General features: G+C 42.2%; 1 protein-coding gene across 4 annotated transcripts in view; it reads right to left on the reverse strand.

The window, feature by feature from the left end:
- Positions 1 to 14,889, reverse strand: part of rbfox3a (RNA binding fox-1 homolog 3a) — a 744,884-nt gene that overhangs the window by 210,631 nt on the left and 519,364 nt on the right. For all 4 annotated transcript variants that reach the window (XM_014212871.2, XM_014212853.2, XM_014212878.2 and 1 more), the window contains exon 5: positions 14,495 to 14,619. In XM_014212871.2, coding sequence (XP_014068346.1) covers positions 14,495 to 14,619 — 125 coding nt within the window. The remainder of the gene's footprint in view (positions 1 to 14,494; positions 14,620 to 14,889) is intronic.

Genomic DNA, 14,889 nt, shown 5'->3' on the forward strand with positions numbered 1-14,889 from the left:
GGAGAGAGGTGAGGGTAAGGAAAAAGGTCAGGAGAGGGGAGAGGTGAGGGGGAAGGAGAGAGGTGGTGGAGGGAGAGAGGCGAGGGGGAGGGAAAGAGGTGGGGGAGGGAAAGACATGGGGGGGAGATGTGGGGGAGGGAGAGAGGTGAGGGAAAGGAGAGAGGTTGGGGAAGGGGAGAGGTGAGTGGGAGGGAGAGAGGTGGGGAGGGAGAGATGTGAGGGGAAGTGAAAGAGGTGGGTGAGGGAGAGAGGTCGGGGGAGGTAGAGAGGTGCGGGGAGGGAGAGAGGTGGGGGGAAGGGAGAGTGGATGCGAGGTGGGGGAGAGAGCGGGGTCGGAGGGAGGGAGAGAGCTGGGGGGAGGGAGAAAGTTGAGGGTAGGGTAGGGAGAGAGGTGGGGGGGAAGAGGTGAGAGTAGGGTAGGGTAGGGAGGTGGGGGGAGGGAGACAGGAGTGGGGAGAGCTTACACCCACACAGTAGTACAGCATATCTATATATTAAAGATACTTTATCTAAGATTAACAACTATCGAGAGCTACTGTCTGTCAGTGGGGAACTGTGAAGTGCATAAAGGACCATTTTCTAAATAGTGTGCCTTTAACGGGATTAAAACTCATCCTCTCACGTCCCTGAATATTCCCTACTTCTCTCCTCTACGCTACTATTTTTAAATTTTTTATTTATTTATTTCACTAGGCAAGTCAGTTAAGAACAAATTCTTAAATTTACAATGACTACCTAGGAACAGTGGGTTAAGTGCCTTTTTCGGGAGCAGAACGACAGATTTTTACCATGTCAGCCCAGCGATTCGAGCTAGCAACCTTTCAGTTCCTGGCCCAATGCTCTAACCACTAGGCTACCTGCCGCCCCTAGTTAGGTAAACATTATGGATAAAACCCTAACTATACTTGTAAGTACAGTGTCCAGTAGATGTCAGTGTCGAAAAAAGCAACAGAACCACGGCAAAATCAGTGGGATCTCACATTTTGCAACATGTGATCAAACAAGGCTTTGGAGGTCATTGATGAGGTACTTCTGATAAAGTGATACGCGCATTGACTGATTGTGATATCGACACATGCCTCGGAGCTCCTGTATCAAACGTAACATAACTCTGAGAAACTCAATGGTTCTTTGCAGTTCAAAAAAGGGTTCCTCTTTTAGTGATAATTCAAATCTAGGGGCTGTGGCTCATTAGAATATTTTGGAGTGTGTTTTGGCCACAGCTCTTTTTTTTACAAAACTGATTCAACTATTTAATAAACACAATGGAATTTTAACAATGGAATATAGTTATTAAACCACCATAAAAATAACTGTATGGTGCTATATATATATATATATATATATATATATATATATATACAGTTGAAGTCGGAAGTTTACATACACTTAGGTTAAAGTCATTAAAACTCGTTTTTCAACCACTTCACAAATTTCTTGTTAACAAACTATAGTTTTGGCAAGTCAGTTAGGACATCTACTTTGTGCATGACACAAGTAATTTTTTCAACAATTGTTTACAGACAGATTATTTCACTTATAATTCACTGTATCACAATTCCAGTGGGTCAGAAGTTTACATACACTAAGTTGACTGTGCCTTTAAACAGCTTGGACAATTCCAGAAAATTATGTCATGGCTTTGGAAGCTTCTGATAGGCTAATTGACATCCTTTAAGTGAATTGGAGGTGTACCTGTGGATGTATTTCAAGGCCTACCTTCAAACTCAGTGCCTCTGCTTGACATCATAGGAAAATCAAAAGAAATCAGCCAAGACCTCACAAAAAAAAATTGTAGACCTCCACAAGTCTGGTTCATCCTTGGGAGCAATTTCCAAATGCCTGAAGGTACTACGTTCATCTGAACAAACAATAGTACACAAGTATAAACACCATGGAACCACACAACCGTCATACCGCTCAGGAAGGAGACACGTTCTGTCTCGTAGAGATGAACGTACTTCGATGCGAAAAGTGCAAATCAATCCCACAACAACAGCAAAGGACCTTGTGAAGATGCTGGAGGAAACAGGTACAAAAGTATCCATATCCATAGTAAAACAAGTCCTATATCGACATAACCTGAAAGGCCACTCAGCAAGGAAGAAGCCACTGCTCCAAAACCTCCATTAAAAAGCCAGACTACGGTTTGCAACTGCACATGGGGACAAAGATGGTACTTTTTGGAGAAATGTCCTCTGGTCTGATGAAACAAAAATAGAACTGTTTGGCCATAATGACCATCATTATGTTTGGAGGAAAAAGGGGTCGCTTGCAAGCCGAAGAACACCATCCCAATCGTGAAGCTGCAGGAGGGACTGGTGCACTTCACAAAATAGATGGCATCATGAGGAAAGAAAATGATGTGGATATATTGAAGCAACATCTCAAGACATCAGTCAGGAAGTTAAAGCTTGGTCGCAAATGGGTCTTCCAAATGAACAATAACACCAAGCCTTCTTCCAAAGTTGTGGCAAAATGGCTTAAGGACAACAAAGTCAAGGTATTGGAGTGGCCATCACAAAGCCCTGACCTCAATCCTATAGAAAATTTGTGGGCAGAACTGAAAAAGCGTGTGCGAGCAAGGAGGCCTACAAACCTGACTCCGTTACACCTCTGTCAGGAGGAATGGGCCAAAATTCACCCAACTTATTGTGGGAAGCTTGTGGAAGGCTACCCGAAACATTTGACCCAAGTTAAACAATTCAAAGGAAATGAAACCAAACACTAATTGAGTGTATGTAAATGTCTGACCCACTGGGTATGTGATGAAAGAAATAAAAGCTAAAATAAATCATTCTCTCTACTATTATTCTGAAATTTCACATTCTTAAAATAAAGTGGTGATACTAACTGACCTAAGACAGGGAATTTTTACTAGGATTAAATGTCAGGAATTGTGAAAAAAATAGTTTAAATGTATTTGGCTAAGGTGTATGTAAACTTCCAACTTCAACTATATATATACTGCTCAAAAAAATAAAGGGAACACTTAAACAACACATCCTAGATCTGAAGGAAAGAAATAATCTTATTAAATAATTTTTTCTTTACATAGTTGAATGTGCTGACAACAAAATCACACAAATGTAATCAATGGAAATCCAATTTATCAACCCATGGAGGTCTGGATTTGGAGTCACACTCAAAATTAAAGTGGAAAACCACACTACAGGCTGATCCATCTTTGATGCAATGTCCTTAAAACAAGTCAAAATGAGGCTCAGTAGTGTGTGTGGCCTCCACGTGCGTGTATGACCTCCCTACCACGCCTGGGCATGCTCCTGATGAGGTGGCGGATGGTCTCCTGAGGGATCTCCTCCCAGACCTGGACTAAAGCATCCGCCAACTCCTGGACAGTCTGTGGTGCAACGTGGCGTTGGTGGATGGAGCGAGACATGATGTCCCAGATGTGCTCAATTGGATTCAGGTCTGGGGAACGGGCGGGCCAGTCCATAGCATCAATACCTTCCTCTTGCAGGAACTGCTGACACACTCCAGCCACATGAGGTCTAGCATTGTCTTGCATTAGGAGGAACCCAGGGCCAACCGCACCAGCATATGGTCTCACAAGGGGTCTGAGGATCTCATCTCGGTACCTAATGGCAGTCAGGCTACCTCTGGCGAGCACATGGAGGGCGTGCGGCCCCCCAAAGAAATGCCACCCCACACCATGACTGACCCATCGCCAAACCGGTCATGCTGGAGGATGTTGCAGGCAGCAGAACGTTCTCCACGGCGTCTCCAGACTCTGTCACGTGCTCAGTGTGAACCTGCTTTCATCTGTGAAGAGCACAGGGCACCAGTGGCGAATTTGCCAATCTTGGTGTTCTCTGGAAAATGCCAAACGTCCTGTACGGTGTTGGGCTGTAAGCACAACCCCCACCTGTGGACGTCGGGCCCTCATACCACCCTCATGGAGTCTGTTTCTGACCGTTTGAGCAGACACATGCACATTTGTGGCCTGCTGGAGGTCATTTTGCAGGGCTCTGGCAGTGTTTCTCCTGTTCCTCCTTGCACAAAGGCGGAGGTAGCGGTCCTGCTGCTGGGTTGTTGCCCTCCTACGGCCTCCTCCACGTCCCCTGATGTACTGGCCTGTCTCCTGGTAGCGCCTCCATGCTCTGGACACTACGTTGACAGACACAGCAAACCTTCTTGCCACAGCTCGCATTGATGTGCCATCCTGGATGAGCTGCACTACCTGAGCCACTTGTGTGGGTTGTAGACTCCGTCTCATGCTACCACTTGAGTGAAAGCACCGCCAGCATTCAAAAGTGACCAAAACATTAGCCAGGAAGCATAGGAACTGAGAAGTGGTCTGTGGTCCCCACCTGCAGAACCACTCCTTTATTGGGGGTGTCTTGCTAATTGCCTATAATTTCCACCTGTTGTCTATTCCATTTGCACAACAGCATGTGAAATTTATTGTCAATCAGTGTTGCTTCCTAAGTGGACAGTTTGATTTCACAGAAGTGTGATTGACTTGGAGTTACATTGTGTTGTTTAAGTATTCCCTTTATTTTTTTGAGCAGTGTATATATATATATATATAAATATATACATACACTACCATTCAAAAGTTTGTGGTCACTTAGAAAATCCTTGTTTTGAAAGAAAAGCACATTTTTTGTCTATTAAAATAACATCAAGTTGATCAGAAATACAGTGTAGACATTGTTAATGTTGTAAATTACTATTGTAGCTGGAAACAGCTGATTTTTTTATGGAATATCTACATAGGCGTACAGAGGCCCATTATCAGCAACCATCACTCCTGTTTTCCAAGCTAATCCGAGTTTTTCATTTTAAAAGGCTAATTGATCATTAGAAAATTATTTTGCAATTATGTTAGCACAGCTGAAAACTGTTGACCTGATTAAAGAAGCAATAAAACTGTCCTTCTTTAGACGAGTTGAGAATCTGGAGCATCAGCATTTCTGGGTTCGATTACAGGCTCAAAATGTCCAGAAACGAATAACTTTCTTCTGAAACTCATCAGTCTATTCTTGTTTTGAGAAATGAAGGCTATTCCATGCGAGAAATTGTCAAGAAACTGAAGATCTCGTACAACGCTGTGTACTTCTCCCTTCACAGAACAGTGCAAACTGGCTCTAACCAGAATAGAAAGAGGAGTGGGAGGCCCCGGTGCACAACTGAGCAAGAGGAGAAGTACATTAGGGTGTCGAGTTTGAGAAACAGACGCCTCACAAGTCCTCAACTGACAGCTTCATTAAATAGTACCCGCAAAACACCAGTCTCAACGTCAACAGTGAAGAGGCGACTCCGGGATGCTGGCCTTCTAGGCAGAGTTGCAAAGAACACAGACACTGGACAGAGGAGCTCTGCCTAGAAGGCCAGGATTCAGCATTCACTGTTGATGTTGAGACTGGTGTTTTGCGGGTACTATTTAATGAAGCTGCCAGTTGAGGACTTGTGAGGCATCTACACCAGTAGAAATCCACTTTTCAAATGAAAGATGACAGCCAAAGCTTACCCATGACGCTGCACAACAATTTAAGTAAATAAGTCATAGTTTTAGTCAAAATATGATATATTTGGCTTTGAAGTGACAAACCCGAACTGCCCACTTCGTGCAAATTCGTGCCAATGACGTGTATTTTCCTATGAAATTATGTGCACATCGTTTTTTTGCTTACTTTCATTTCAGGCCTGGGTTTTATTTGAATGGTACCACCCACCAGTATGGTATTATTTATTAATCAGAAACACCTGCGAAGTTCATGAGTCGCGACTTAACTGAGCAACCTAATAGATCATCTTTGGCTACAGCAAAGATGGTGGATAAATGAAGATAGTTACTCAGGCCGTGTACCATTGAAAATAAATTGTCAGTTCCGGTCTACTTAACGGGGTGGGTCTGACATAGACACCAATGCAATAGCATCTGGGTCTGGTTTACGTAGTTCATTGACTTGCATTGAACCAGAAAAAAATGGAAAAAAAGAGTGGGGTGTCTAGCTCCCTCTTCCGTCTCTGGCTACAGCTTTCACCGTAGGCTACATTTGGCTGCCTGAGCCATGGACTCACTTGTCTGTATAAAAAAAATCTATATATTTCTTTTTTTACAAATGGTAAAATTGTGTGTGATATGATTGCATTTTGTAACCCCGCTCCCCCCGTCACCCCACAATAAAGGGTTTTGACCTCGCTCAACTTCTTTGATTGGTGCAGCTAGAAATCACAAGTGTCTATCCTATAATGAAAAGGCTTCCGCAATAGACAATGTCATACACTTGTTAATCTATTTTGTGCTGTTGTTACATCAAGTATTGGTGTTTAGTTTCGTGTCTGATGCGCTCAGGGTGTTGTGACATATAATTTGCGGTGTGCATCATGAGCAAAGTCATTGTAGCACTTCCCCTACCTGTGAGAACCATGGCATGAGTCTACCAAATTCAACGGAGAAAAAAACGTGTCTAGAGTCCAAACCGTTCTAGTCATTTGCAGAGGGAGGTGTTTAGTCCCAGGATCCTTAGCTTAGTGATGAGCTTTGAGGGCACTATGGTGTTGAACGCTGAGCTGTAGTCAATGAATAGCATCCTCACATAGGTGTTTCTTTTGTCCAATTGGGAAAGGGCAGTGTGGAGTGCAATTGAGATTGCATCATCTGTGGATCTGTTGGGGAGGTATGTGAATTGGAGTGGGTCTAGGGTTTCCGACATGATGGTGTTGATGTGAGCCATGACCAGCCTTTCAAAGCACTTCATAGCTACCGACGTGAGTGCTACGGGGCGGTAATCATTTAGGAAGGTTATCTTGGGTACAGGGACTATGTGGGTCTGTTTGAAACATGTAGGTATTACAGACTCGGTCAGGGAGAGGTTAAAAATGTCAGTTAAGACACTTGCCAGTTGGTCCTCTTATGCTTTGAGTACACGTCCTAGTAATCAGTCTGGCCCCGTGGCTTTGTGAATGTTGACCTGTTTAAAGATCTTGTTCACATCGGCTATGGAGAGCGTGATCACACAGTCGTCCGGAACAGCTGGTGCTCTCATGCATGCTTCAGTGTTGCTTGCCTCGAAGCAAGCATAAGAGGCATTTAGTTTGTCTGGTAGGCTTGCGTCACTGGGCAGCTTGCGTCTGGGTTTTCCTTTGTAGTCCGTAATAGGTTTCAAGCCCTGCCACATCCGACGAGTGTCAGAGCCAGTGTAGTAGCATTCAATCTTAGTCCTGTTTTGATACCTTGCCTGTTTGATGGTTCGTCTGAGGGCATCAATCCACGTGGAAATCACCTCACAATGTTCCCAGCCCCCAATTTGTGAATATCTATTGGCATCCTGTGTCATTCTTCAGAGGTGGAACCTAATTTATCCTAAAGGACAGGAATTAAGTCGAAATAGGGGGTCTTTAATATCTTTCTACTTCTGTTTCATAAATCCTCTTGAGCTGAAAGACGTTTTTAACTGTTTTGCTGTGGCTGTATTCATCAATCAATCTATCAAGAAGGCAATATTTTGAATAACGTCGGTGATGTCTGTGTTGCGAAATAGTTGATTTGGAGAGCTGTTTTTCTAAGGACCTGACAAAATGGGTTGTAATGATGCAGCCGACCGCCGTATGGAGCCAAAGACCCATATTTTCGACAGAGAAGCATCTGAGTGTGTCCTAGAACAGTTTTTTTTTATTCTGAATTATAAAACAATAAAATTAAATTAAACAATATAAGTCATGTAAACATTATATCATTAATAACCAGTAAATCTGGCGCCGGAAATCAGGCACAGTAGTCTTAAGATAATTTATACTACATATTAAAGGTTCCGCACAGTCATCCTGATCCAGTTCCTTTAAATGTCAAGCAACATGGACGCAGTGTTGCAGTGAAATCATCTCAAGCTAATTTGCTTATACATAAAACAACTCAAACAACATTACAATTTCATGCAACATCCAAATCCTGTCATACATCACATCATGGTTTCACAAATTATTTGTTTGTCCAACTGTTTGGTTATTTTAACAGCGTCAATATAGACAAAACATTGACTGCTAGACAATATTCATAAACCATAACTATCAATGATGTCAAGAATGATTATACATGTTCTGTTTGACATGTCTTTTCATGTGTTGAAATGACAACTGAGCCAGTTTTGAGCAGGGGTTGAATCCAGTACAGGGAACAGAACCAAAAAACAGAAAAGAACAAAACAGAATCAGAATCGAAAAAACATGATCAATACTGTTCCGGAAACAGAACCGTTATTTTAAAAGCATGGAAGCCATTAATGTTATTTTACGTTCCAGGCATTTTTTACCAGTCTCACAAAAAACAACAAGGCGCCTATCCAAAGCCCCCACTCAAAAACTGTCACTCTTTGCCATTGTGTGTGCACGCAACCCGCTCCGCATCTTAAGCTTAGGCTATTGTAGCCTACTGACGTTACAAGCGTGATTCAGAAGATAGAGATTTTTTAATAAGAGAATCATTTATTAACTTTGTCAATGCTAGTTATGGTTATCACGTTTCACTTTGGATTTATTAACTACAAAAAGGTAAGAAGTGTTTTCAATTCCGGTGCCGCTTTGCACACACAAAATTGTTAGGTAGCTACCTAGCTAGCTCTGGCGCAACGTTAAGCCAAAGTTCAAAGACGTTCTAAAGTTCCTCCATAGAAGCCGCTCCTTCGTAGGTATAATTACGTGGGCCTAATTCAGATAATGCATGTCATAACAAGATGCCAGGGCTTCTAGCCAAGCCTTCTCCACCCTCTTTCGCTCTCTCCCCACCCGCAAAATTTCAGTCGCATCTCATGCCCTACACTTGTCTGTCCATCGCGCATGAAAACAACTATAGCTTTAGGCTAGGCAGCACTATCTGCACTCATCTAGCACACTATCAGCTGCCTAAGCTACTATGGCTTGCCCGCTCCATAGCAATCTGTTCTTCCCGCACTGATTGGTGAAGTAATTTAATGTCGAGCTAACGTAAAAAACATTGGATTTCAGAGGTTTAGAAAAAACAGAAAGGAAACATATAAACCAATACTTTGGGGGGGGGTTGAACCGTTTCAGATCTTTATTTTGCAGGTCGGAAAAAAAAAACATTTTATGAAACGAAATGATTTTGGTTCCAAACTCCTGGTTTTGAATGACCCTTCCCCCCTTTTGTTCCATGCTGGCTGAAGACTAGCTAACTAGTAACTAGCTAACCCCAGACACAGAGGAAAGGGGAAACCCATAAGTATCTTTGCCTAAGATGGAAAGGGGACACCTGTAATTATAATTATTATATTTGCTGCAGTCACCCTTAGACTTGCTACCCATCTATGTAAACCAAATATGATTTTGACTGTGCGGGACCAAACAGGCTTTCACAGCAAAGGTAGTTGACAACGGCCACACACACACACACACACACACACACACACACACACACACACACACACACACACACACACACACACACACACACACACACACACACACACACACACACACACCCCTACTCATTAGCTTGTAGTGCATTTGCCTCTGTCATCTGTTCTGTGTGTATAATAAAGTAAATAGAGCAGCCAGTGCAGGGCTGTTGCTCTCTCTCTCTCTCTCTCTCTCTCTCTCTCTCTCTCTCTCTCTCTCTCTCTCTCTTTCTTCCTAGCTCTCTCTCTCCACTTTCTCTTTCTCCCTTTCTTTCTCCCTTTCACTCTCTCTCTCACTGTCTCCTCTCTCTATCTCTGCACACCCCATATATCTCTCCCTCCCCCTCTCTCTCTCTCTCTCTCTCTCTGCAGTAGAATGGAGGAGAGGATTCTCCAGTCATTTTCAATTACCTCAATTAACTTATTAATTACTTAGTCCTCTGAAAGAAGAGACTAGTCATTGGTTCAGAACAACTGCCTCTGATTAATCATTGACTCTATACCCTATTGTAGCGAGAATGGTCAATCAAGGCAAGTCTTCAGGGTTATTTTACAGGTAATATGTCCTCTTACACATCTTCTTGGTGTATGAACAATCCACTTGCAGACGTGCAAACGTGCACATGCCCACACACACACACACACACACACACACACACACACACACACACACACACACACACACACACACACACACACACACACACACACACACACACACACACACACACACACACACACACACACACACACACACACACACACACAAACACCTTGCAATATTAAAACATGAGCTATGCCAAGGACAGCTGTTCAGTTTGACATCTATTTCATTTCTATCCCGTCTCTCCAACCCTGGGCTTCGACAGCTGTAGCATGCACTGAATCATTTAACGTGTGTGTGTGTTGGCGCCTGTGTGTGTGCCTGAGTCTGTCAGAGTGTATGTCAGAGTCTGTGTGTGTCTGTATGTGTTTGTGTGTGAGTGTGCGCCATCAAATGTCTCTATCAATAAAATATGGACCAAGCTCGTAACATTTTTGATGATATCAGCTGCTATATAAATATTCACAATTAAATATTCAGAACTCTGAGGAAATATATTGGATTGAATAAAAGTATAAAAGTCAAACCAACTTACATCAGAAAAGAACATGAAAGCAAATTAGCATATCACCAAACTAGCCTCAATCAAAGCCATCTAAGTAGACTCATAACTGTCTATAGCTGATCTGAAAATGTTATGTAGCCTTTAAAGGATGGGGCAATCAATCAATCACACACTTTCATAAACAATCATCATATACATTATTATCAGCAACTTTCAGTTGAATTTAGTTTTCCCAATTTGAGATTTTTAAACAATTCCTCTACTTCAATATTCAGCAAACAAATTCCCTTTTATTTGAATTTACAGCATCACTATGTCAAACAATTATATTAATACAACTTCAATAATTGCTATTACACACTGCACTATAGACCCCAATGTGTTGTCATTACTCAAAACTTTTGAGGAAACTTAAGGACAGGCACCACAGGCTGAATTTTTTTTTTTAGCATCTACCAATTTCTTGGTATTTTGGTCTATTAATATTAGTTTTTTAGACCCCAAAAATTGAATTTTAACCATATTCATGGATATACATCAATCATTTTAAAGCTCAACACATTGAATTACACATAGTTGAAACACATAGCCCATTTCATAGAGAATGTTGCAAACTGGACTACATTTAGTAACATACTTTGAAGAGATGGTGATTGGGTCTAAATAGGCGTTTGTCGTTTTGTAGTCTAATTCTAACTGCCATTTCCCGAAAGTCAGACTCTTCCCACACGCCAACACAATTTTATCAGCTTCAGAAGCATCTGCATTTACCAAATTGCATGTGGTTATCCTTGAATATATTATCCAGACTTGCCCAGGGGGAATGCTAATATGTTGTAAATGTTTTATCCTGGATTTAAAAAAAGGGAAAAATATGCCAAAAATGTCTATAGTATTTTACAGATTGAAAGATGAGAAAAGTATTTATCCACAATCTGCTCTGGAGAAGCCCGGTGTCTTAACAAAATGAAACACAAATACACTATATATACAAAAGTATGTGGACACACCTCAAATTAGTGGATTCGGCTATTTCAGCCACACCCGTTGCTGATAGGTGTATAAAATTGAGCACACAGCCATGCAATCTCCATAGAGTTTAGCAGTAGAATGGCCTTACAGAAGAATGGCCTTACATTGGCATTGGAATGGCCTTACTGAAGACCTCAGTGACTTTCAACGTGGCACCGTCATAGGATGACACCTTTCCAACAAGTCAGTTTGTCAAATTTCTGCCCTCCTAAAGTTGCCCCGGTCAACTGTAAGTGCTGATATTGTGAAGTGGAAACTTCTAGGAGCAACAATGGCTCAGATTCGAAGTGATAGGTCACACAACGGGACCACCGAGTGCTGAAGAGCATATTGCGTAAAAATCTAGGTTGTAACACTCATTACAGAGTTCCAAACTGCAATGACATTCTAGAAGATTCTGTGCTTCCAACTTTGTGGCAGTAGATTGGGGAAGGCCCTTTCCTGTTTCAGCTTGACAATGCCCCCATGCACAAAGCGAGGTCCATTCAGAAATGTTTTGTCAGGATCGGTTTGGAAGAACTAGACTGGCCTGCACAGAGCCCTGAGCTCAACCCCATTAAACACCTTTAAAAAGGTGTATGCATGAACAGCCGAAAAAACTCTTGCCAAAGACCAAAACTTCACAAAATGTCATCATAATATGGGAAGCATGAGGACGCCTTTTCAGGTTCTGAAGCCTTTGCATCTAAGCCTGTAGGGGGTCTGAGAGGCATTTTTTTTACAACTATTATAAACACTAGACAGGATAATTAAGCCACAAAGTGTCAATAGTAAAAAAATAACTGTGGATTAGGTTTTATCACAAGCGCATACAATTAACTGCCAAAATAAAGGAAACACAACAATATATATCTCATGAGGCCTTATTTTGAGGCCTAGCTTTACTCTAATGCAATGTCCTGAAACTCATGGTTTACAGGCTACAAAAGGCCTGAACATAGGGTTGCAGAATTCCAGTTATTTTCTGGTAAAAAAAAAAGGATTTCCGGGATTTCTGGAAAACGTATCAGACTTTTGCAACCCTACAGTGAGGGAAAAAAGTATTTGATCCCCTGCTGATTTTGTACGTTTGCCCACTGACAAAGAAATTATCAGTCTATAATTTTAATGGTAGGTTTATTTGAACAGTGAGAGACAGAATAACAAAAAGATTCCAGAAAAACGCATGTCAAAAATGTAAAAAAAATGATTTGCATTTTAATGAGTATTAAGTATTTGACCCCTCTGCAAAACATGATTTAGTACTTGGTGGCAAAACCCTTGTTGGCAATCACAGAGGTCAGACGTTTCTTGTAGTTGGCCACCAGGTTTGCACACATCTCAGGAGGGATTTTGTCCCACTCCTCTTTGCAGATCTTCTCCAAGTCATTAAGGTTTCGAGGCTGACGTTTGGCAACTCGAACCTTCAGCTCCCTCCACATCATTTCTATGGGATTAAGGTCTGGAGACTGGCTAGGCCACTCCAGGACCTTAATGTGCTTCTTCTTGAGCCACTCCTTTGTTGCCTTGGCCGTGTGTTTTGGGTCGTTTTCATGCTGGAATACCCATCCACGACCCATTTTCAATGCCCTGGCTGAGGGAAAGAGGTTCTCACCCAAGATTTGACGGCACATGGCCCATTCCATCGTCCCTTTGATGAGGTGAAGTTGTCCTGTCCCCTTAGCAGAAAAACACCCCCAAAGTATAATGTTTCCACCTCCATGCTTGACGGTGGGGATGGTGTTCTTGGGGTCACAGGCAGCATTCCTCCTCCTCCAAACACGGCGAGTTGAGTTGATGCCAAAGAGCTCCATTTTGGTCTCATCTGACCACAACACTTTCACCCAGTTGACCTATGAATCATTCAGATGTTCATTGGCAAACTTCAGACAGCATGTATATGTGCTTTCTTGAGCAGGGGGACCTTGTGGGCGCTGCAGGATTTCAGTCCTTCACGGCGTAGTGTGTTACCAATTGTTTTCTTGGTGACTATGGTCCCAGCTGCCTTGAGATCATTGACAAGATCCTCCTGTGTAGTTCTGGGCTGATTCCTCACTGTTCTCATGATCATTGCAACTCCACGAGGTGAGATCCTGCATGGAGCCCCAGGCCGAGGGAGATTGACAGTTCTTTTGTGTTTCTTCCATTTGCGAATAATCGCACCAACTGTTGTCATCTTCTCACCAAGCTGCTTGGCGATGGTCTTGTAGCCCATTCCAGCCTTGTGTAGGTCTACAATCTTGTCCCTGACATCCTTGGAGAGCTCTTTGGTCTTGGCCATGGTGGAGAGTGTGGAATCTGATTGATTGATTGCTTCTGTGGACAGGTGTCTTTTATTCAGGTAACAAACTGAGATTAGGAGCACTCCCTTTAAGAGTTTGCTCCTAATCTCAGCTCGTTACCTGTATAAAAGACACCTGGGAGCCATAAATCTTTCTGATTGAGAGGGGGTCAAATACTTATTTCCCTCATTAAAATGCAAATCAATTTATAACATTTTTGACATGCGTTTTTCTGGATTTTTTGGTTGTTATTCTGTCTCTCACTGTTCAAATAAACCTACCATTAAAGTTATAGAGTGATCATTTCTTTGTCAGTGGGCAAATGTACAAAATCAGCAGGGGATCAAATACTTTTTTCCCTCACTGTAACTGCAAGTCACATTATGCTGGCTTGCAAAGTGATGTGTAATTATATTTGGAATCTAGCCAGAGTTAGGATTTCCAACAGTTGGAACTTGTAGTCACCCGCAACCTGCATTCATAATTACTGCCAGGATTAGATCAGTGTGAGGACTTGACTTTGAGAACACTTTACTAGAAGTATTTGAACTAAAAATGCCTTGGGGTTTACAGTGTGTCTGACATTTTCAAGACTGCAGGTTTTTTAAACATAGCATTGGCACAGAACAACCATCCATGATGGAGCAGAGACCAATCACAGCACAGTAAGTGACGACAGACAGAGAGGAAGGAAGGACTCCCAAAAACTCACCAGTCTGGTGACGACAGGTACCCCGAAATGCCAGATGTGCTCGTTGAGCAGGCCGCTGTACACCACGTTGCCAAAAAGAGCAATGGTTCCCTGCTGCTTACACAAGCCAGTTCCTGGTTTGGTTTCTATGGAGATAGAAATACATGATAGGTAAATGTCTTGCAGAAATGCATCAAATATGATGTCATACAATATATTAAAGAAAATAACGGAAAAAGATAAGAGAGAGAGAGACAGTGAAAGAGAGAGAGCGAGAGAGAGACAAACAGACAGACAGACAGACAGACAGACAGACAGACAGACAGACAGACAGAAAGAAAGAAAGAAAGAAAGAAAGAAAGAAAGAAAGAAAGAAAGAAAGAAAGAAAGAAAGAAAGAAAGAAAGAAAGAAAGAA

Source organism: Salmo salar, chromosome ssa01 (assembly GCF_905237065.1).
Source record: "Salmo salar chromosome ssa01, Ssal_v3.1, whole genome shotgun sequence".
NCBI classification, from domain to species: domain Eukaryota; kingdom Metazoa; phylum Chordata; class Actinopteri; order Salmoniformes; family Salmonidae; genus Salmo; species Salmo salar.